At 38.4% G+C, this 24,016-nt stretch overlaps 3 protein-coding genes across 6 annotated transcripts in view; all 3 read right to left on the minus strand.

Annotated features, from left to right (window-relative positions):
- Window positions 1-1,671: 1,671 nt before the first annotated feature.
- On the minus strand, window positions 1,672-6,529 carry ppme1 (protein phosphatase methylesterase 1). Of its 2 annotated transcripts, none has more exons than XM_043220710.1 (14): window positions 6,265-6,529; window positions 4,986-5,079; window positions 4,786-4,878; window positions 4,336-4,393; window positions 4,113-4,164; window positions 3,879-4,033; window positions 3,550-3,640; window positions 3,207-3,272; window positions 2,965-3,091; window positions 2,599-2,728; window positions 2,475-2,519; window positions 2,310-2,374; window positions 2,172-2,239; window positions 1,672-2,088 (listed from the first exon to the last, which is right to left on the minus strand). In XM_043220710.1, coding segments are annotated over exons 1-14 (1,128 nt in total). In that variant the 5' UTR covers window positions 6,348-6,529; the 3' UTR covers window positions 1,672-2,087. The 2 variants fall into 2 exon arrangements, with proteins under 2 accessions (XP_043076645.1, XP_043076644.1); XM_043220709.1 differs by having other exon boundaries at window positions 2,165-2,239.
- Window positions 6,530-7,636: 1,107 nt separating this feature from the next.
- sms (spermine synthase) lies at window positions 7,637-14,905 on the minus strand. The gene is made up of 11 exons (XM_043222077.1): window positions 14,714-14,905; window positions 13,146-13,266; window positions 12,479-12,566; window positions 11,480-11,544; window positions 11,204-11,379; window positions 10,965-11,119; window positions 10,792-10,881; window positions 9,989-10,103; window positions 9,824-9,903; window positions 9,622-9,737; window positions 7,637-8,570 (listed from the first exon to the last, which is right to left on the minus strand). Exons 1-11 carry the CDS (start codon window positions 14,757-14,759, stop codon window positions 8,540-8,542), a joined length of 1,083 nt encoding a protein of 360 aa, XP_043078012.1. The 5' UTR covers window positions 14,760-14,905; the 3' UTR covers window positions 7,637-8,539.
- Window positions 14,906-17,247: 2,342 nt separating this feature from the next.
- cnksr2b (connector enhancer of kinase suppressor of Ras 2b) overlaps window positions 17,248-24,016 on the minus strand; it is a 32,573-nt gene continuing 25,804 nt past the window's right edge. For all 3 annotated transcript variants that reach the window (XM_043222127.1, XM_043222128.1, XM_043222126.1), the window contains 8 exons: window positions 23,492-23,667; window positions 23,303-23,376; window positions 23,149-23,220; window positions 22,835-22,902; window positions 22,411-22,514; window positions 21,281-21,803; window positions 18,981-19,180; window positions 17,248-18,213 (listed from right to left, as the gene is read on the minus strand). In XM_043222127.1, coding sequence (XP_043078062.1) covers window positions 18,163-18,213; window positions 18,981-19,180; window positions 21,281-21,803; window positions 22,411-22,514; window positions 22,835-22,902; window positions 23,149-23,220; window positions 23,303-23,376; window positions 23,492-23,667 — 1,268 coding nt within the window. In that variant the 3' untranslated portion in view covers window positions 17,248-18,162. The remainder of the gene's footprint in view (window positions 18,214-18,980; window positions 19,181-21,280; window positions 21,804-22,410; window positions 22,515-22,834; window positions 22,903-23,148; window positions 23,221-23,302; window positions 23,377-23,491; window positions 23,668-24,016) is intronic.

The raw sequence follows: 24,016 nt of genomic DNA on the forward strand, positions 1-24,016 counted from the left end.
ACAATTACCAAGAAATGCTTCATTTTGTATCTGTAAAAAAGTTGCACTACTAACTAAAGAGTGAGTGATTTTCTTTTTTCTTTTTTTTTTAGATTAACATAAAGACCCCAGCAGCATCTAGTCAATTAGGCGTGGCTACTTTAAGAGACCATTCGTCCAATAAAAAAATGCATGTTTAAGTTTTTTTCTCCACAGATTACTTTGACTTAAGGACGCTCACCAAGGCAAGTCTTTGACATGATTTGTTGGGTACAAGAGCAAGAAGAGGCAAATTAATCGGTCGGTATTCAATCACTTTTTGGGCTGGCTTCAGCCGGTTCGCCGGGGCCCCCCCTGAGCTGTGGGCCCCTACAATCATAACCACCTTTCACCACACTAGCGACGGCCCTGTTAACGGTAAAACATAGCCTGTGCAGACAGCTTATATTATACACTTTTGACTGTATAAAGAACACACTTTCAAGCTATTGTATCTATCAACAACATAAATGTGTATACATATGTAAATAAAACACCCTTCTCTGAGATCTACATTTGCGCAATACTATTATTAAAAGTATAAAAATCGTAAAAAAAAAAAAAAAGCTAGATATATTCTGTTCAAATGATTGAAGTATTTTATCATGTTTATACATTGATTATATTACTATTATCTATTACTATTACTATCATTGATTATATTATAAGAGTTGGGATGTTTTGTAAAATGCAATGAAATCAAGATTATGCGATTTGATCATTCTCTTTAATTGACAAAGGTACAAACAAAGGTTTTCACTGACCAACGTAAATGTATTTTGTAAATATGAACAAAGTTTATTTCGGATGGTTGCAACACATTCTATAAAAGTTGTGACGGAGGCTAAATAAAAGTATAAATAAACACAATAAACTTTTGTAAAACAGTTCACAGTAAGTAGGTGAACTGGTAATACGTCAAGGTATAAAAGGGACACCTCAGTTTTTGCAAGCGGAGCTGGATCATCACTTTGTGCTGAATTTCATGAGAGCAGTGTCAAACGAATCAAAAATCACAATGCAAGTACAAGTACCATAATATTGTGAAAAGAAGCAGGGAATCCAGAGAAATCAGTGCATTTGTGACAAAACGGTGTTCCTCGGTTGAATGTGCTTGACCTTTGAGCTCTTAAGATGGCACTGCGTAAGAAACTGTCATGCTGCGGTGTTAAATATAGCCACTTGGGCTCAGGAGAACTTCAGAAAACCACTGTCATCTACAGTATCTGTTACTCTAGGAGAAAGCTATACATCGATTGTATGCTGTCAGGCTCATCCCAGTGAAAATGTGTGCTGTGTTCAGATGAGTCCACGTTTTATTTCGTTGCTGGGAAAAATAGATGTCAAGTTGTCAGTCCTAAAGACCAAAGGGACCATTTAAAATATATATATGTATGTATTTACAAAATACATTTGCATTGGTCAAAAAACATCTTTTCTTTGTCAATGAAATGAAAAAGAAAAAGAATGAACAAATCAGATTGTTTCATTTATTGCATTTCACAAAATATCCCAACTTTTCTGGACTTGGGGTTGTAAAGTCTCACTCTTCTTTCAATTAACTTTGTTGTATTTCAATTATGATATCCAATTTGCTTCCAGTAAATGAAATGTTCTCTCTGCTAATACTGTAAATTATAAATGAGCGCAGACTGCGGAAACCTCTCTTTATTATTTCCCTTGAAATCAGCAACAACCAACACTTTAAACACAACGTGATGCAATCATCCTAATTACAACATCAAACAAGCAAGGCATCAGAGGAAATGCAAAAGAAATCAGTTCGGAGGGGGAGGGGTGGGGAATAAAAATGTAAATAAACATAACGATTTGAAATTACAATTATTACTGTATTATTATTTCCTGCCAAAATAGCCAAGAGAATCGCAATGATTACAGCAAACATACGTGAAGTCATACAAAACTGAATATAATTTAAGAATGAAGTGCTAAGAATGAGCTGGCAGCAGAGGCGTCATCATGGTTCTGGTTGTACTGTGATCCCTGGTGGAGAGCAGAGAGGGACGACACGTCGCTGGATGAAGACTACGAGTGACGGCTACACATCGTCTGTTGGAGCCGAAGGGTGAGGTTAGAAAACAAAAAAGCATTCATTTTCTTTCATGCGATTCATTTAGCACTTTACTTTTTACCAGGGGAAGCCCTCCTTGAATTCAGTGAACTTGTGACGGACCATGAAGGTGGCTAGAGCATCAGCTACCTGCGTAAGAGATATCGTGGTTCAGAGGACGCAAACGTTTGATATGACCGTGATTGTAAAACAGACATACTTTTTCCGGGGCATCTTCGTGCACAGCGTGGCCACATTGTGGCAGAACCTGCATCTGGAACTTTCCTTAAAAAAAAAAAAAAGAAGTAATAACGGACGTGAAGAACTTCAGGCCACAGCAACGTGATGTGCTATTCTGTATGGAGCAGGAATATAAATGCTTTACCTTGCATTTGCCCAATGGTAAGATCTTTATCAAGCCTGTCCACACCTACGGGAGACACATTACTCATCGAGGGTGGGCTTTTTTTTTCACGCAGTCTAAAAGACAAATGTCTGAGTGTTCTTACCAGCCAGCAGGAGGAGTTTTGGCACAGAGCAGGTGAGAAAGAGAGAAGACAGTCCTTTAAACCAGCCTTCCCAGTACTTCTCTGTCTTTGAGAGTTCAATACGCCAGGTGTACAGACATTCTTTCTTTATCTGCCAAATAGGAAAACCGTCAAACAAGTGTACATAAAATACTGCTTAATGTTCATTGAGAAACATACTTAAGATGTAAAACCATGTAAGGTATAAAATTGTCCTGATGAGCAATGGATCCCTATTGAAAATAATAGCTGCATTCATTCACTAAAGAAAAATCTTACTCATCCCAGACATTTCAACGGTAAAGTAGTCAGTCAGTTATTGTCACAAAATCTTAGCAGATATAATACCTCTTGGTCATCCTCTTTCTTCCTTTTGTGGTTGGATTCCCCTCCTTCTTCATCCTCCTCTTCTTCTTCAATAATGCCTTCACTGATGCTCTTGGAAACCCCTGGGCTACTCAATGGCTCCTCACATCTAAACAGCCGAACACAACCAATCAACTAAACATATATACAACTGATAAACATTTTTACAAATTTACAACAATTCCTTGAACTAGTTAATCAAACCAATACTAGGAAAAACGTACTTTTTCACCTGTCCAACCATCGACACTCGTGCTGACTCAACATTCCTGATCTGACCACTTTTCACGCTGGCAGGGGAAAAAAAAAAAAATCATTAATCGTTAATTAGAGCTGGGGAAAAAAATAGGGAAGCCAGTTTCTGTCAATGAATAACAATAATAAAAAGAAGTATTTGTGAGTTTTTTTCAGAATTCAGAATTTTCTCGCAATTTTAATGATCGACTTTCAAATCAATATGTGCAATAATCAAATGACAGTCCTAGATTTTAATTATTACAGAGTGATTTAATTTGTAAACAATGGTCACTGGATATTAGTTTTTAAAATACAATGAAAATTTCGTACCTCCATTCGATTGCATTCTCCACAGATTTAAATGTTTTTGGTCGACTCCTCAGAAAGTTTTGCATGCTGTTCAAGGCATCCATTGCTGTACCTGAAAAATGAGCAAAACTGCGTTAAATGTATGTGCAAATAGAAAGCATAGACACACTGCACTGAAATCAATTATTACATATTGTGGTTTCATAATGGTTTGGTGAATACCCTACAGCAATAACGATGTAACTCTACTTGAAACTCTTGAGGATATTTGTCAATGCATTCACTAGTAGATAATTTTTCTCTGTTTATTATGAAACTAGGTAAACTTAGGACAAGGGGTGAAAACATACCTTCCACTACATCAATAACACAAAGACCAAGCAGGGATGGCACGTGATTGGCTGCAGCCGTGTGAACTGCTATTGCTCCACCCATGCTGTGACCAATGATCATGATGGGAGGTGGATTTTCACCATAAAGTGCCTCGACCACTTTTCCAACATCCCTGAGAAGGTAAGATTTCTTAATTAAATGCTGCGAAAACCTGCTTTGTTCAGACCTTGAGAGGTGCGTTTTTTACTCACTTGGCCATTGTTTCAGCAGACAGGTCATCAGGATTCTTTACTTTAGTATCACCTGATTGTTATGAGAAAATGCGCCATTTGAAAACTGCTCAGTTCAATCATACATTTTGTGTTCATCACATGTATCGTACACTGACGTACATCGACGTGATTATAAAATCAACAGCTTATTTGTTATCAGCAACATGTTTTTTAATAAATAAAAGAGTTTGAAATCGCTTACCATGTCCTCTGAGGTCCATAGCTACAACCCTGCAGTTAATTCGGCTGCATATAACAGACTAAAAAAAATAACAAACATTGAATAAAATAATTATATTCTAGAACTCTATGAATAATAATAATATAAATTAAATCTATATATCTGTGTATATGTGTATCAGTTAAAAAAAAAAAAAAAAATAATAATAATATATATATATATATATATATATATATATATATATATATATATATATATATAATATAAATATATAATACATACAATATTTGAGCAGATAAAAATATATATATATATACACACTTTTTTTTTGTTTTGTTTTTATCTGATCAACTATAATAAAAAAGTAATAAAACAGTAATATTCTGACTATATTATTAGAGTTCATAACTGTTTTCTACTGTAATGCAGTATATATTTTAAAAATGGCTTTGTGAGATGACATGAACTCACAGTGAAGACTGCCCAGGACAGTGCAGAGTGACCTCCTCCATGAAGGAGCAGCAGGACGGGACCGTGAGAGCCACTGCTGTAAATTCTAAATGTGTACAAAGGAGTAAAGGAATGATTCGCAGAATAGAATCAGGGAGAATCTGAAGCGTCACGGTACACGAGCTACACAAAGAGTCTTCACAACAATAAACAAAGGATATGTCTTTGCTGTTGTCATTTTCCACCTCTACATCCTCTATGGTTTCGAAGTACTGACTCCAGGGCAGAGGAGTAAAGTCTCGTTTTCTTCCTGGTCTGCACAGAGATGGGAGAACCAAAAGCAGATTCATTTTATTACTAGTGGTCATGGTCTAAATGTCTGACCAAAAGGATACAGAGCTCAGATAAAACTTTGAAACATTATCATCAATCAGAAGAAAGGCCAGCTAGTGATGAAAATGGGTCACTAACAAGAAACAAATTCATCCGTTCTAACAGTTGTTTCTGACCAAGAAATGAGGTATTATGAGAATCCATAATGAGATTTCACAATGTTCAAAAACACCCCCTGTTGCCCTCTCACATCAGAACTCACCAACGAGTTATTTTGGACTGTTTTAATTTACACAGTGAAGGATATGTGCATATTTCACTACTGATTCAAATTAGATGCGGATATATGTATAGAGGACTTTATTATTTTATCTGGAAGTAACTGTTTGAAGTCATGATGTCTATGATGGATTTGTTTATTACACATGCATTTCACAAGAGACCAATAGATGAACTGGAGTCATATGGATTACTTTTCTATTACTATTAGGTTTGTCCAGCTAGGTTTTTAACTCTTGTTCTGACGGCACCCATTCACTTTAGAGGCCTGAGGGGGAGTATACTTTAAGTGGGGTAATTTACGCATATATTTCGAATACGGTGATAATTTGCCAACTCTGTCTCGGATGTGCTTTGATAAATAAAGTACTGTCATGTATGAAATATAGTTAGAATACATTGTATTCGCAGCATTTCTAGAAAACTTTCTTTTCGCCCGTTCACTTCGGTTCATGAGTAGTGTATGTCAGACGGTCGCCGAACCGCTTGAGTAGATTTATTCTGGTTTTGTGAATGTATTTAATCTATTTATTTCAAAAGATCCGACTCGAAAGAACGATTCGGACATCTATCAAGTGAGTCGTGATCGCGGTGGCTGGATGAGACACAGCACGCAGGAGGGGATCGCAGGCAACCAGAGAAGCTAAATTTAATCGTTAAAGGCTTTTAGCACGACCAAGACGTGTTTGTCATTCCGTGAGATAAATAGAGAAACAGTTAAACACTCATCTAAGCAATAGACCCCGATATCAATTATGATTCGTCACTTTCTGGATCTTCTAGATCGTGACAGCCATCAGCTCTCAGCGATAGGTTTGCTAAAGCACTTTGTATGCACTGACGTGCATATGATTGTGTGTAAAAGATACGATTAAAGCGTAAACTTACCCCATTCTTAATTTAGATCCCGACTGCAAACCTGCCATTGGGGGTTTGGAGGCTAGCAAATTCAAATGCAACTGTTTCTCCATGGTGTGAGGAAAACAAAACCCTTTGAGCACGTAAAGCGTCTAGCCCTCTTTGCACCATACGAGTCCTCTTCTATAAAAATACAGTTGTACACTTTATGAATTAACGATAAATCAGACTAGATCAACAGACAGGTACAGAAATCTATGTTCACACAAGTAGTCTCCGCCCACCAGTATTTTTGCCCAGCGTGCATTATGGGAAATGTAGTAATTTAACGGTTTCTTATTGGTGACGCTGACGTTACGACACGCGGAAAAGAACTACAATTAACAGAAAACACCAGTTTTAGCTCCTTGGCACGTAATCCAGCCTGAAAAATATGACGTAATGCAATACAAAGGATGATAGAGATTGATCCTGATCATCGTCAGTGCCCTGTAAGGGACTTCCTTTTCTGAATTCCTCGACCACCACTTTTTATATCTTCAATGTGACATCCGCTTTCTGGTGTGTCCTTTATTTTAACTAGAATAAATATTAGCATTTGATTGAGTTTTAACATTTTAAAAACTCAATTATTATTATAATTACAATTCTGTTGATGATTTTATATTCACTTTCCATTTTCAAATAGAATTTTCAATTTTGAATTGTATTTTCAATTGCGTTTTCAATATGCGGGCGCATAAATTGTGACTTAATCCAAATCCAATTGCAAATCTTGCATTATCGTTTGCATTTTCACTTTCGCGAACGAGCAGTGACTGCCACATTTCAAATGAAAAAAAGCAAAGTCCATTTGCAACTGTATTTCCCCATGTCTTACGAGCTATGAGCATGACATATTTACATATCAATATTAAGTGCCGCATTTGCCTTTTCCTTTTCTCTGCGTCGTACATGTAAACTGCCAAAACTCAAAAGAAATCACGAATTTTCTACGTCAGCATCAACGCTGTCAATCAAAGTGAGGGGGCGGGGCAATACTAGGGGGCATGTTTGTTTGGTGGTGACGTCACTCAGAGAAGCAGGTGATTTCATCGAGACTAAATACAGCTGCATGAGCAGTTCGTGCCTGTGTGAAAACGTAAACGGTAATGCAAGATTTGCAATTGCATTTGGATTATGTCACAAATTACGCGTCCATAAATTGAAAACGCATTGAAAAATACAATTTGCAATTCCAAAATCCGTCCATAGTACACATTTATTATTACTGACGCTAGCTTTCTTTGCCGTTTTGATTGTGAAGTGTTCTGAGAAACAGCAATCTCAATGATCATAATAATTATGCACAGTATTTTCATGAGAACATACGAAAAAGAAAAAGAAAAAAAACACTAGACACTTTTCTCCTCAACTGCTTTAATAGATGATTACCACTCATTAACAGAAGTTACTTTTCAGGGCAGGATCACTGGTATATGGTCAAATAAAATCAAATAAATAATAGCAACGAAGCACCGTATGGATAAAAGGGCATGAATCTAAGTGGCCTACATTCAGTAAAAATTTTCATATTAAAAAAAAAAATCCTTGCAAAAACAGGGCAGGGAAACCTACTTTGGACCTATTTTGTGCTAATCATAAAAAATTAAACATTCACAGTTCAGTAAAAAGAAAACAAGAATGAAAATTGCCACAGCAATGACTTTTTTCCCTTTTAAGACATATTTAGGGGCTTCAATAGACTATTCAGTGAAATCCCAGAATGCAACACTGCCAATGAACTCTCTGTGCAGCACCATGAATCAAATCACACTCAAGCCACAGTTACAAAAGGATGCAAAAAAAACAAACAAAAAAAAAAAAGTCAAAAACAAAGGCCAACAAAAAGAGAAGCCGTGGAGCTACAGTAAAACAAATCGTTTTGTAAAATCTGAATCGTAAGAGCAAATCCTCAAAAGGCAGGAGTCGAAATTGTATCTGGATGCTTCGCCACCCTCCAGGCTTCGGCATCTTCAGCAGTGTCACTCACACACCAGCGCTCCCTGGAGGACTCCACGCAAAACAACATCAAACCAACACCGGCAAACAAACAAAAACGAACGCAGTGAGATTTCAAACACAAAATTGCAAATAGCCTCGTCAAAACAGGGAAGGCTGCTAATTTTGGACGTGATGGGACAGCAGAAATGGAAACAGTGCTTGGAGAGATATGTGCACGTCTCCCCTCAGTGCATCAGAGGGTGAGGGGGAAATCTTCACATTCCGGCAGGACTTGGAGGAGAGCGTGAAGGAGGAAGAGACATTACTTCTTCCAAATGGTGTAAAACACCCATCTGAGTCAACATGTCAAGGAACAGGCAAAAAATTCAGTGGACAAGAAAAAAAAAAAAAAAAAGCAAGCTTTTATCAACATAGTTATCTTGAAATTACTACATAAAAATGATAGAGTTGCAGCAAGCTAAGATGGCAAATTTATGATTAAAAAAAAAGAAAAGAAAAGAAAAAAGATTTTCATGTATAAATTAATTTTCACCTCTTAAGACATGAGGAAAACGTTTTAGGGAAAACATTTTTTTTCACGTCTTTACATTGTTTAAAGCATTGAAAAAAATAAAATAAATTGTTTCAGTCATAAATTATGCTAAATACATGACATGTAATTACAATTAAATGAATATGCATAGGCAATTGATTTTTAAAATCACCAATATTTTTTTTTTTAAAACAAACTTATATATATAAATAAGATGGTTATCAACTATATTATAACAGTGATTTCTTTCTGCAAAATGTGTGTAAAATGGTCATAAATGGGTTTTATCATTATGTAAAAAGAAGTGTAATTATGGGAGTAATAATTGACCAGATCGTCATGATGATATATAATATTTAATAGAATTTTGAAATATAACGTCTTTCGCTAATCATGTTATTTCTCCCAAATTGCATAATAAACATGCTTTTAGTGTACTCGTATGAAACCAACATCTTGTTTCTTAACAGAAAATCAAGTTTTGATCTGAAATACCCAAAACATTTTTTCTGAGACGTTGATTTATGACACACAATTTAAAAAATTTGACAATTACAAAATATTATACTTACATAAATGTGTCGCTAAATTAATTTCAGACATTTTTAAAAATCAAGGAGAGGGAGAGGTCATTTGATATCTCCCCAAAAGCCCTGAATGAGCCCTTTATAGGAGATTCAGGCTTAAAGCTGTTGCACGTAGAGCCTCAGAGAAAATCACTAACGTAATGTCCACATGTGTGGACGCCAAGGTCGTAGGAGGTTAAATTAAAAAGTACTTTTAATGAACACAATTATAAATCTTTTTAACGTGCATTTTTACCACAAGAGAACTGAATTTATAAAGGATACAGCTCCATATACGAGGGAACACACACCACCTCTTTGGAAAAATCCACTTTGCACGAAAGTCTCCCCAAAAGCTTTTCATATTCACTGAGCGCGTCAGTCAGATTCACACAATTACCCTACAGGCAGAAAATAACAATGATAACTGAATGATAACGAACAACAGCACAACTTGACAGTGCATTGAAGTACCTGGCCCTCTCACCTGTGTGAAGTACTTTCCACCAGGCCGCAGAACTCTAATGGAGAGGTCAAGGATGAGTCTCAGGAACTCCCATGTTGAATCTAGACAAAAAAAATCCAGATCAAATCGATCAAAGTAATGTTTGTAAAGGCCATAAATCTGTAGCTGCAAATACAGGACACCAACCTTCCTCAGGTGCCGTGGAAATAGGGACAGCTGTCAAGTCGTTTATGACGTAATCAAACGTCCTCCCTTGCTCTGCAAACTTTTTGAGTACGGGAACACAGTCTTGAACCAAAACCTAAAACAAACGGGGGGGAAAAATGATATGGGATGTTTATTGTGGGAAACATCTTTCATTGTTTGCCATAAAGAGGGCTGGCAGTTGCCCAGGGTTTGGGTAATTTCCCCTCAACTGTCTGCATTGCACTTGTTTCAAAAGCAGGAAAGGGGCCTTTGTAATTACAAGCGTGCAAATAGGTTTAGCAACTTTTGAATGGTCCTGAGAGAGAGCGAGGAAAAAAAAAAAAAAAGAGAACGAGAACGTGTGATACAATCTAGCAGAACAGTACGGTTGAAATGCTTGGGGTCGGTAGGAAGGAATTAATTTTATACAGCAAGGGCTGTTAAAATGTGACAAAACACTTCTATTTTAGTTCATTGCCGTTTTTTCACTTTGACACGATTTATCACATAGCAAGTAATCTTACTTGAGCATCATATCAGCGAGTTAGAATGATAAAAAAAAGCCACGACGCTGAAAATTTAGCATTGCTACCACTTTTTTAAAACATATTCATATAGAAAACAGATCTTTTGTTCAATTTAGTTATTTTTTGATGAAACAAATGTAGTCTAAAAGGTCTTTGCACACTATATTATTGTACAATTTTTAAACAGCTGCAAACTGAAGCTTTGCTGGTACCCGGGGCTGAAATAAATAAGAGCTTTAACTGATAAAATGTCACTGAACAGACCTCAGTCCTTACCTCATAGCAATCTCCCTTCAAGTTATCTAAAACATTCCCGCATGTCTTCCTCATGTGTTTCCGACATCCATCAATGACCAGCTCGTCAATGTAAATATTCAGTTAAGGAAAGCATAAACTAGTCAGACACTTACTGAGCTGATTTGCATGGGACTGTTAAGCATAAAGGATATCTCAACCATGGTGATCATCTTTGGTTTGAGCTTCACCACCTCATGGAGTATCCCACCATCTCCTCCTCCCAAAATTAGTACCTCCTTTCCAGCATAGTGCTCTTTCCCGCTGCCCATAATGGCTTGAGTGTAGGGCAGATCGCTTTCTGCCAGATCTGACATTAAAACGCACTTAATTACCACGTTTTACATGACAATGACTCTAAAATGAGGAAATATACAAGGCCCTTTATACTCACTGACGTCCCCGTTAAGAATGAGTATGTTGCCAAACTGCAGCGAGTGCAAGATTTTGATGTTCTGGTAGGCGGAGTCCTTCTCGTACACAACTTCATCGATATCGTACTCCATCAGCCTGCCGTCAGCCGTGGGCCAGTATCGGTCCACATCACTGCCTCGAATCAGCGCGGGGAGCCTGACAGAAAACATCAGTTATCAGATCTAAACAGTGTTCCACAGGAAATTACACCAGGGCGAGTAAACGGTAAAAAAAAAGCGTTTTAGAATAGAAATACCTCTTGATCCTTTGGATATTTCCATCCAGGAGAGCTTTTAATTTCTTTTCCAGTGCATTCAGTAGCTACAAAAAACAACAACAAAAGTTTAACTATGACCTTCTGAAAGTAAACACATTCTGCAACGCCTCGTAGCTGATCTGCGCTTAGAATGATGTGAATGCGGTTATTTGTAACTTTCTATTCATTAATTTTTTTTTTTTTAAATCTTAAAAATGTTTATTGAGCAGCATATTAGAATGATTTCATGTGACACTGAAAACTGGAGTAATGGTTTACTCAAATGTTTTTTTTGATCACATTTAAGATATTTTAAAATAGAAAGCAGTTATTTTTTATTTTACATTTTAAAATGTAATGATTTCTAAATATTGCTGCTTTTATCTTTGATCAAATAAACGCGGCCATAGAGAGCTTAAGAGAGTTCTTTCAAAAAAAAAAAAAAAAACATTTTTTTTTTTTTTTTTTTGAATGATAGTATATAAACATAGATTTTAAGGTATGTCTGAAAAATCAGCCGTTTGCTATTCATTGTGAGATTTGGGAAAAGAAAAAGAAAAAAAATGACCTTTAAAGGGACAGTTCACCCAAAAAGGAAAAAATTCTGTCATGAATTAGTTTCTCACCCTCGAGTTGTTCCAAACCCCAGCAATATAACCGTCATGTTCAAGGTCTAGATAGATAGTACGGACTCAATTAAAATAGCCCATGTGACTACAGTGATCCAAACTTAATTTTTATCAAGCTACGAGAATACTTCTTGTGCACAAAAAAACCCAGACTTTCAACAATTTATTCTCTTCCGTATAACCGTCCGACGCCATTCGTGAGAATATCTTAATTTGTGTTCAGAAAGTGAACGAATGTCACGCAGGTTTGGAACGACGCGAAGGGTGAGTAATTAATGACAGAATCTTTGGTTGTGGGGCATCTACGCCTTTAATATCAACATTAAGTTACCATGCATCCCTAGTATCTCTATCAGTTCTGTTAACTCACATTGTCTACTTGAGCTACATCGTCCCCTTCGAGACACTGCAGGTCAAAGGTCACCAGACCATGGGAGAGCATTCGTAAGATGGCAAACCTGATCACAAGGAAAATACAGAATTATAATTAAAACCCCGAAACTGCAGTCAAAACCCAAAAAGTGATATGCGGCGCTCACGCTAGATTCATCCCAGCTTAAGCCTACACAAAGCCCCAACAGCTGTGTTTACAGCGAGCCACTCACAAAACAGGAAGTGAGTGCCAAAGCCTTTAGATCAGATGCACAAAGCCACTAAAATGACCCTGCGCTCTTCTAAATGCTTTCCTTTGTTGCACAGAGGATGCACTTAACTGGCCAATCAATGGTCATCCTAAAGAGTGTCTGAACACAGGAGCACACCTGGTGTTTTCAGCGGGGCGTTTGTGTGGTCAGGCATCATTATTGTCAGTTAGCTTTAACATTATGCTTAGCTGTTACAGAGCGAAAATGAAAAAGCTCCACGGAATGGCCCGACGGAAACGAAACGGGCGGTTAGCTCACGAGTCACTGCTAGAAAAACGTAATGAGAGGGCAATCGCTCATCATTCAAATTCAGATCCCTCCCCCTTTCGGCCAGACAAAACCTGTTGGAGAGGGTTTGCATACTTGTGTTGTTAAATAGGCAAAAGCGCTCACCTGCCATTCTTGCCGACGAAGGTTGCCAGATAGCCATGTCCCTCAGAGTCGTGGATGTTCTCTGTCATTTCCTGCTCTTGAAATATAGACTGCAGGCCACGCACAGTCGCAGAGACATCAGCTAAACAGAAAGGAAACAGGCATTTATCTTCGAATCTTTTTCGCCCGAAGACAACCGACCGTAAAGTCCACCACACTGTATGCGGCTCAGCTCATTTGCATATTTAATTGTGTCACTTAAAGGGATAGCGTAGCCCAAAAACTAAAACTCTGGTCATCACTTACACGTCTTCGTATCTTTGTGAGAAACATTTTGAGAAGTCAATCGTAAGCAAAATGGTTTAGTCACCGACATTCTTCAAAATAAACTTCTTTAGGCCGATGACACTGACGTTGCCGGGCAACTTTGGAAAATGTCGCTATTCGTGGGTAACCAGGTAGGACGACTGATCCAAAACATCCCGACAGGAATTTATTACCCATTTCCAATGTGAAACGCGAAAAAAAAACAAGAGCTGCCGAGCAAAACTGCTCAAAAAGTTGCCCCGTGTATCATCCGCCTCATCTTTTGCACTCTCAAAGTTGAATGGTGACTTGAGTCTTTTGCCAGATCTGTTTTGAGCAGCGTGGGCGAATACGCAGCTTTCATTTTTGTATAATAAACCCAAACGGAATAAAACTGAACGAAACTTAATTTCACGGTCTTTAAATTTAACACTCATGCTAAACGAATTTGGGTTGTATTTTCTTGTACACAGATATGATAATTGCGGGACTCAAATTGCAAAACAATCAATTTTGACCTACTTACTCGCATCTACCCAAAGAAGTCAATCCATATTGGCTTTTATTTATTCTACCGTATAAAGTAGGGTATGATTGTAACGCACAGATCCAGAAACACCGCGCACGACAGTCTGCACCTGCCACGCAGCTCACGAAACACAGGCATGTTTGCGTCTAATATCGAAGTATGATCCCTGCGGTGTGCTCATCTACTCCTCTTAACCGCTCGCGATATTATTAGCCAGCGAAACAGAGGCACGGCTGTCAAGAGGTCACGGATTTTCAGAGCTCGCCAACATACAGAAAAAACAGTCCTGGTTCGAAAATGTGTCACATACACAGAAGTCCGTTAGCAGCTACCGGAGTCGCCGCGCGTTCTTAACAATAGGTAAAACGTAAGAGGAAATATTTCTGTCAACGTTAGTTCGTCTGCGAGCGCATATGCATGTACGTGTACGCGCTTCATTCAAATGCGAGAAACACCGCCGACGTTAGCCTCCGCTAACACCGCTATGCTACCCCCTGGAAGGTCATTATCGGAGCGAACGTCAGGAAGACGCGCGCGACAAAGGAAGCCGTACGCTCGGTTGCGACGACGCACGCATCCCGTGGCCGCCTCGGCAACGCAGCAACGGGACCGCAGCCTCGCCGCCGTTGCGGAGACAATAAATCGCTTACAGAGCATTACAGAGCGAGGAGGCCCGCACGTCTGCAGCGCAACACGAGCCCCGCTCTTCCTCTCTCCTTCGCTCGCCCCCTTGATTCATTTCACTCGCATTTACCTGGCGCACGGAGCTTGAAGTCGAGGGTGTAATGTAGCACTGCCATGATGGGGTAAAGCCGTCTGCCATGCCTGGATGAGGCAGCCGGTGGTGAATCGGTGGAGAGTCTGTGGTGACAGAGACAGAGAGAGAGAGGGGTTACGCCGGAGGGAGGGAGGTGTGTGTTGTGTGCGCCGGGTCTGTCGGTCTCTCCGACTCACTCGGGCTCGGAAGTGGGCGGTAGCGTATGGGAGGTTGAGTTATCTCAGCCAATCGAATCTTTTGGATCCTTTCTTCAAGGAGGAGATTCGTTTACCAGCACTCGGTACAGAAAAGCAAGCATACCCAGTTAAGGGTAGGTTCTCATTTAACAAGAACGGTATGTTTAGTTATTTTTTTTTGTTTTTAGTTAGTTCTTGTATGTGTGACAGCTTAAAGAGAACCTTTACACCGAACGTTCCCGAATTCTAAGGTTTTGTTTTAATAGACCAACGTTCCCGGAACGTTCTGTGAACCAAAAATCTTCCATTTCCCCAGTTATCTTAATATAGATCAGTGGAAACCACACAAACCGATCAGTATAACGTACACACTTGTTACTTTGTGCATGCGATCATTTTCACGTTTGTTCAATAACTGTTGGCCTTTCAGCATTAAGAGCGTGGCGGCTGCACAAGTGGAAAGTCATTGAATTTTGATTGAGTCCTTTTATTCGATTCATTCTTAACTGAAACAAGTCTCATCTCCAGGATTTGGGAGAGTGTTAAACGAGCTGGTGTTTTTTTTTAACAAGACCACCTGACGATTTTTCAGCTGGCTAAAAACACTGGCGGGCCTACGTTAATTGAACATTTATTAGGCATGTGGTCTTTTTGCATTTATGCGATCTACTTGAAGCCAAACCTGAGAAAGAAGACCAGAATGTTGCACTACAGGGATGAGCAACTTCCACTGTGCTGCAGTTTAGATCTAACCCCAATCAAACGCACCTTCTTGTAGATTTTCAAGAAGACCTTGATTAGCTGGTTCAGGTGTGTTTGATTAGGTTTGGAGATAAAAAAGGTGTGTTTTACCTCGAAGCGGCGGCGCAGCGACCGGTCAGCGCATGCCATCAAAGCGCCGCGAGAGCTTTTGGCAGCTGAACGTTCCATGTTCTTTATAATCGTTCTCGCGGTACTTCGATGTCACACGCCGACAGGTAGAACACACCTGAAGTCTGCTGGACAGTGGCCCTCCAGGGAAGAAGCTGCCCATCTCTGTTCAACTGCGTTCCTGGACACGCAATTTGCTCAACTGTAATTCTTATTCTAATTGTGAGCGCCCTGTCGCGTGATTGGAACTCATGTTCAACTGTCAAATCGGACGTTTTAGAAGCGTTTCAGAAACCAGAGCAGTTTCTGGAAGGTCCGTTTTACGCCCGAGTTACTCCTATATGTACGAATGTTTCACGAACGAGTCGCGTCGTGTCATCTGTTGGGACTTAATCAACTGCTAAAGTCATTTTATCAACAGCTGGGACTTAAGAAACTGAAAAAACAACAGTAACTCCCTTAAAGTCGTTTTAATTGTGCTTAGCCGATCACGTGGGATTAATATTTATCCTCTTTCTTGTGAACGAGACCGAAGCGAATCAAAAATAAAAGGGCCTTTCCGGCCAGGGGAGTGTATTACTCTTAGAATTACCGAGGACAGTTTGCATTTTGTTTTTGTGCTCTTTAATGCAGTTTTGCTGCAAATACGTCAGTGCAGTTATCATGCTGTTCAACTCGTTTGAAATGTGACTTTGTAGGGGACATATGGTACCCTGCACAAAAGTGAACACTAATGACTCGTTCAATAACATCGATTCATAGAGTGGCCCTGAAGCGCCCAGGCCCTGTTTCAACGCGTTTGCGTTGCCTGCCACAAAAATGAAGCACGGTTTTCCCACTACTGCTACAAAAAGAAAAAAATAAATAAACATGGTTATTGCAGTTAAACTGTGTTAACCACAAATTAACCATGGTTTTCCTACAATAGCAACAGTAGGAAAAGTGACTAAACGATTATTAACGTAGCCTAGCAGGCTACCAAAAATATTTCGAAGAACATCACATGTCCACAAAACACGGTCGTACCATGGTTATTTCAATACTTTAATCAGAACAAAGCTGGTTTTCTGTTAGTGTCATCCAAGGGCAGGCAGTACTCAGAATTTAATGAAAACCTCTCACCACACTCTCCATAAGAGTACTTTCATTCAAGCCCTTATCATTTCCCTCATAATGCTGGCCTTAATCCAAGCATTTTAATTGCCAACTGAACTAGAATGGGTCGCACGTTTATGGGCATGTGCATCGAATGCCTAGAATAGGCAGTGCCTGGGATCTAACCAGAGAATAAATATAGGTTACTGTAAAACAGCCCAGCTGTCATCATCAGTAGGCATATATCGGCTTCAGATGATTTACAAAAAATAGTTTTATCTATAGTCATCTATAATTTACAAATTACGACGGCCCATCCCTCCAAGAAATAAACATTTTCATGCACTGCATACCAAACAAGTCTTGAAATAATGTCAAAACATCAAACAATTTATTGATAAAATTACTTTTTTGGAGATACTAGAACACTGGTGCTTTCACATGAAAGTTTCATTTTGTTAAAGATCTTTCAGGAACACATAAAAAGGAGTTTACGCTTGCAGTTATCTTCAGATAACACATAGTTGAGCATACAAAACAATGTACAAACATCTCAATAAATATCATGCTTACAAAAATAGACAGTGTTAAACTAATTAATCGTTTTAGTTCAACATTATTGCAAGAACCTTGCTGCTAGGGTGCAAACGGTCAGAATATTACAACATACATTATGTACAACAAACCTAGGCTTTCGACACTCACCCGAACACAGACACGCAATCATTGCAATCCTGCTCTTACACTCATAGTTACATTTACCATTGAAAAATGTTAGTTTCAGTGAAGCTGGATTTAACACTCTCAGTTAAGACACGTCACAGACAGAAAATCTATTGACTAGACAATGGCCATGCAAATCAGATTCAGAACAAAATAATTTCTATATCAGTAGTTTTATTCTTTTATCCCTGTGTGTTTTTTTTTCCTCTTTAAGTCACGAGAGACTACCGTAGGGTAGAGTTCATTGGAAGTGCAGTTATTTGGTCTCAGACGGAGGCCAAAGTCATTATTACCAACACAAATAATTCAAGAGAAAAGAACTTTACATACAAAATAATGCCAACATTAGCATGTGCAATAACGTAAAGCAAAGAAAGTGAGTGCAACGAGAGGAAATTCATGAATGCTGAAAAAGAGTGAGAAATATTCCTTGGGAAAGATGTAGATGTTTGATAAAAGCGGTTAAGATGGACCCTCCAGGGAAAGAGAGCGGAGCTTTTTTTAGCAGATATGGCTGAAATGACTGGTGCTGTGCCCTGCTGTGTTCTCTGTAATCTCTGGCTACACATCCCGATGGATGATCTTAGTCTCTGCCTCTTGAAGAGGGATGTCCTGTCAAAACAAGACACCACGATTAATGATGTGTATTCAATTATGCAACACACGTCTATGATCATGAGACATAAAACAAAGACGTTTTTTCAAAGCTGAAACGCAGACAGGCTACTTTTTTTTTTTCAAATGCAAGTTGTGTGCAAAAATGCCTCCGGTAAACATGAAAAGAAATACAGTGAATTTCATTAGATATCATGAGCTAAGAATGAATGACATTTTAACAGCATTTAATAATCTACGGTATGGGTAGTTTTTATAAATATACTTTTATTTCTTCTTTAGTAACGTTTTCATAATACATTAATATTAAAATATGTTCAGACTGGTTGGTTTATTAAAACATTGCTTATCAGTGATGGATGCATTAAACTGATCAAGATTGACAGTAATGTTGGGAAAGATTTCTACGTAATTTATTATATATTATATATTTTTTTATAAATTTGGGCAGCAAATTCAGTCATGCGACACTGAAGACTGGAGTAATGACGCTAAACATTCAGGAATAAATAAAATTTCAATTAATATTTGTAATATTTCACAATATGACTGTTTTCATTGTATTTTCGATCAAATAAATCCAGCCATGGTGGGCAAAAGAGACGGATTGAATAAAATGCAATGTGTATAAATGCTAGATTAGAAACTAAAAATTAATTACTAAATTAACACCATCTTACAATTATGGTATGAACTATGTTTTTTTGTGTTCGGGTTGCTTGAAGAAAGCAGCAAACCAGGAAGTGAACTGATGAAGGCTGTACCTTGAATGAGTTTTGAAGGATCCGCAAGCGGTGCAGCTTTTCATTGAGTAACGGATCGTTGCAGCGGCGGACGAACGATCTCTTGTACTCTAATCGAGAAGAGGACCTGTGCTCATTGACAGGAGATAGACTAGTCCTCTCCAGAGCCCTGTACAAATCCCCCAAAGAGTCAGCCTGGTGCCTGCGCTCCCGCTCTGGGCCTACAGGGGGCAGTGAAGAGATACTTAAACAAAAATACATTTAAACATAAATTAAAAACGAACGGTTTTATAATGGTATCTAACGTGATTATTTAAATAGTTATCATAAAGCATGTAAATACATTAATACTGTACTAAACGCATGTTATTATAGGCTAAGTTTACAGTACAGTGCATTTTCCCAGCTCTGTCTTATTCGTCGAAGCTTTAAAACCCTCGCTGTAGCATAACACAACAGAATAGGTGCTTACTGTAATTATCATATTAGCTGTTTTCATTAGGGAATTACACGTTAGAATGACTACGAGGGATCCCGGGGTGGAAGAAAGAGGGAGAGAACAGCCCTAAAGCCACATTCCTCCGTTCCATCGTGAGACGACATTAACACAGACTGAAGGGACTCCTCCTCGTGTGCTTTGAGGCACAGTTTAGTTCTGAGGAACGGTGAATGTGTGGAACAGAAAGGAGGGATGAAAAAGGATAGACAGAGATGAGAGCTGTCACGTTGGATTAGAAGGACTGCACCTAATGTGAGGCTATTGGAGGTCTTAAGGGAGATGGGTATTCAGCTGAGATTTGCAGCTACAGTGCATCTGAATCGAGCAGCAATATGTTCATCATTACAGGCTACGATACAAGTAACAAGCAGAACGCAGCATGCTCTGAAATGACATTTTGCAAAAAAAAAAAAAAAAAAATGATAACAATGATAACTATGATAACAAATAAATGAAAATATTATGGTGAGTAAAGATATTGTCATATTGCTATCAAGCTGTTCTCAAAGCTACAGAGGTGATTCTAGCATATACAAAAATTTGTTTAAAAAAATAGAAATTGATCGATATTTCACCAACATTTTTACAATGATCCAACAAAAGCATTCACAGGCAAAATATGTTACTTAGAAATGTATAACTAAACACTTACATATTGCTCAAAACAAAGATGAAATGTTTCCAGCTAACACTTTACAACAGTTAACTACGTTAGTTAACATTAACTAAGATTTTTTTAACTAAATTTACTTTTTTGTGCTTGTTAACATTAGTTAATGCGCTGTGAGCAAACATGAACTAATAATGAAAACTGTATTTTGATGAACTAACATTAACAAAGATTAATACTGTAATAAATGTGCTGATCATTGTTCGTTTGTTAGTTAATACCTTAGTAATGTTAACAAATGACACCTTATTGTAAAGTGTTAAAATTTTCTACACACACACACCCACACAAAAACTTTGCATAAATATAATGTAAAATTTGTTTGTACAAATTATATATATATATATATATATATATATATATATATATATATATATATATATATATATATATATAATTATTATTATTATTCTAAAATATTAATATAGAGTAAAAATAAGATTTAAAATAATGTTCAGTATCAGATTAACTATTAAATAATTATAGATTATTATATATAATTATTATTATTATTATATAATTATTATTATTATTATAAAATATTATTTTTATTTAAATATTTCTAAAAATCTAATAATCTAAATCTAATATTTCTAAAAAATGTATATGGGTTGATCCTTATTAAAGCATGTATAAAAGTATTGTTATATTATTAAATATGTATTAATTGGAAATTATTAACAAACAGTATTATTGTTATAAATATTAACCAGAACTACAACCAGTTTTGAATACTGATAATTAATTTTTATAATAATAATCTGCAATTTGTGTTCAAATATTATTAATATTTACATAATAATAACTAATATTATTATAATTATTAACATTGTCGTTATTATAAATATTTACCAGAACTAAAACCTGTTCTGAACATTGATTAAAAGATGTTATTTTTGTTTAAAACAGCTATAATGATAATCTGAAAATTATTGTCAAATATTGTGAATATTTACATAACAATAATAAGAATAATTATTCTAATTCTAAAATGTATTCGAAATTCACTATTAATGTATTCACTATTAAAAGCAAATCATGTCAAGCAGGCACACCAAAAAAAAATGACTCGCATACCTTTGCCTACACATGCTAACTCACCCACTAACTGGCCACTGCATATGTAGGCAGAGTTAGAAAGAGTTTCCTGACCTGTGTCTCTGGCATGGGCCCGGCCCAGGTGGTAGCGCTGTACATCTGCGTGTTCAGCTGCACTGCTGGCAGCCAGGATGGCATGAAGACCACTGTCACGGGGCAAGGTAAAACTGCGGTGCTTGCTTCCTAGTCCACAACCGTCTAATCCTTCTCCTCTTCCTAAAGCTGGGATTGGTTTTTGGCTGGGCTGGGTGGGCGTGATAGGCGGGCCGTAGTGTTCTGGGGGCAGCCCGTGCTGGGCGGGGAGCGTCGACTGTCGTCGGAGCTCCACAGGCACGGCTCGACCGGGATCGACAAACACCGAGTCGTCCAATGGCAAAGTCTGCAGAAAATGGAGGCCGGAGCTGGTGAGGGGCGTCTCGATGAGGTCCTGCCACGAACGCCGCTGGCTGGCAGACTTTCTGCCCGGAGAGCTTGCGCTGCTCACGCTGCCCCCCTGTGTTTCGGAGAGCGGGGAGCGGGACTGGATGGTCTCGGTGGAGGGTGGGCGGATGTGCTGGGACTCCTGGAATGGACTTGCCTGTAATCGACATCATGCAAGGTCCCTTTAGTTAGTATATTTATGACTTAGCGATTGGTGCAACAAGAAGCATAAATCTCGTGATAAAAAGAGGGCCATTTATATCCCTGTTTTCTATTTTCTCTGCTGTCTTTTTTACAGGCTCACAGCTGTCACCCTTAGTTATGCTCTGCCTGAATGGAACGATCTGAGACAGCAACACATTACACACACACACACACACACACACACACACAACCCTCCTAGGATTATGGGACTGATTTGCGTCTCCTTCATTAAGTTTACAGAGGGCTGGAACCAGAGGACCTCTTTTATAAACAGTGCCTTTTGACTATAAATTTACAGCGGCCACTATCTTCCCTTGGGTCTAAATAATGAATGTGTCCTTCATCTCCATTCTCTCCACCCCTTCACACCTCATCCTTCATCCTGCTCTCCCACCCTCTTCGCCCTTCTCTTGTCTTTCTGCATTGTTTCACCTCATTTGTTTCCTTCGGTCTTTTAGATTCATACAGAATGCACTAAAGTTTGGGGTCGTAATAATAACACGTGATAATCAGAATTCAAGTGGTGTGAACACGGGAACCCAAAGAAAGACGAGACTTACTGAGGTGGAGTGAGGGTAGGTGTCATATGGAGGTGGAGGGCTATCCTGTTTGGGTGTTGAGGACATGTGATCGGCGTCTTCATGGTCACTCTCGCTCCAGTAGTCTGAGAAAACAACATCAAATATCTATCAAACACACAAGGAGTCCAAGAATAATGCTGTGGAAAGCAGCAATATATTTCAAAATGTTCGCGTCATGTTTGAATAATTTTGTATTTATTCATCAAATGATAGGGAAGTATAAATACCGATTGATAAACACCAATGACTTCCCGTATTTATACCCAAATGCCACATGCATGCATCCAACATGTTGTGCTTCATATGCATATATTTATAGGACTTGCAGACCAGACCACACAAAGTCAAAGTGGGAGAATAATTGATCCGACAGGCTTAGCGGAGCATGAAGGCATCTTCTCACCATGATCCTGTCGAATCCTCTTCTGCTCCGAGTGAGCTGTTGCCGCCATGTTCAGTCGACTGAGCCACCTGCGAGCAAACAGAAAAAAAAAAAAACAACAGTTACCTGGGGAGCTCTTCGCACTGCTCAAATGCAGAGCCGAAAGGTTCTTTCGGGATGTCGCTAAAATTAGTAGCTTTGATCAGTTCGTGGAACATTAAATGAGATTCGGGAGCCTGACTGGAGCAGTCATGAGGAACTGACAATGTTTCAGATTTATATTTTAAGTCTCTTTTGTTTCTATAGGCATGTTGGGATGTTTCTTTTCATCTTACCTATTCATATCATCCATGTTGTCCGCAGCAAAGTAGAAGCTTTTGATTTTAGGATGACAAGCCTTAAAAGCACTAAAAACATGCAAGAGATACATAGTCAGAATGGTATTTTAAGCTGCATTTATCTTTTTTTTTCTTTTATTCTACTACTCACAACTTTTTACGACATTCGTTGGCCTGATCGATGTTGAACTCTGGCAGGCTGACGAAGCCCTCTGCTTTCTCGTCCTGAGAAAGAACAGAGATGAAGTACTGATGAAGGAGGGAGTTTATGTAGGCAGCCTAATGGGCCATTTTGTGCTGTGGCATTTAATCATGCAGATGAATGACCTTGTGCCCTCACCTCTTCGTTGGTGTACCAATATAGGCAGGCATCTTTCAGTACAACCCAGTACTTCTTCCATTTCTGAGAGAAGTAACTCTTTGCATCCTTCTTCTTCCAGAGCCAGCCCTCACAATCACCCTGACCCAAGTCCCTGCAGGAGATTCGCCGCTTACTAATGGAGGGCAGGGATCCAGCTGAGAAGGACAAAGAGATAGAGAGAGCAGAGACATCAGCGTGGGCGATATAAATGAAAGGACTTGCAGGAATAGTATCAAAACAGTGGCTTTTTTGATGTACTGTCATATAATGGCAGAGAAATGTCTTGACACATGAGTTATTCAGCGTGAGAATGTGTGAGTGGATTTGTGTAGGACTGCACTGCAAAAATCAGTGAAAAAAAAATTAAAGTCTGAAAAACAAAAACATCTGAAAATTATATTATTCATTTGACATTAAATTGGTTCAAAATTACATTTGTAGTTAGCATACTATTCTATAACATTATTAAAATAACACACAATAACAATGTAATGTAATGTAATA

The sequence above is a fragment of the Puntigrus tetrazona genome, chromosome 21 (assembly GCF_018831695.1).
Source record: "Puntigrus tetrazona isolate hp1 chromosome 21, ASM1883169v1, whole genome shotgun sequence".
Lineage (NCBI taxonomy): Eukaryota > Metazoa > Chordata > Actinopteri > Cypriniformes > Cyprinidae > Puntigrus > Puntigrus tetrazona.

Excerpts from the sequence above, each read along its gene's own strand:
- ppme1 (XM_043220709.1), bottom strand. The coding sequence starts at position 6,347 with ATGGAGAAACAGTTGCATTTGAATTTGCTAGCCTCCAAACCCCCAATG. Across the intron at positions 4,165-4,335 it reads TATGGACCTCAGAGGACATG|GTGATACTAAAGTAAAGAAT; the intron begins GTAAGCGATTTC and ends CATAACAATCAG. Across the intron at positions 2,729-2,964 it reads AGAAAGAGGATGACCAAGAG|ATAAAGAAAGAATGTCTGTA; the intron begins GTATTATATCTG and ends CCTATTTGGCAG.
- sms (XM_043222077.1), bottom strand. The coding sequence starts at position 14,759 with ATGGCAGTGCTACATTACACCCTCGACTTCAAGCTCCGTGCGCCAG. Across the intron at positions 12,567-13,145 it reads TTCGTCGGCAAGAATGGCAG|GTTTGCCATCTTACGAATGC; the intron begins GTGAGCGCTTTT and ends CCTTGTGATCAG. Across the intron at positions 11,545-12,478 it reads ATGTAGCTCAAGTAGACAAT|CTACTGAATGCACTGGAAAA; the intron begins GTGAGTTAACAG and ends TGTTTTTTGTAG.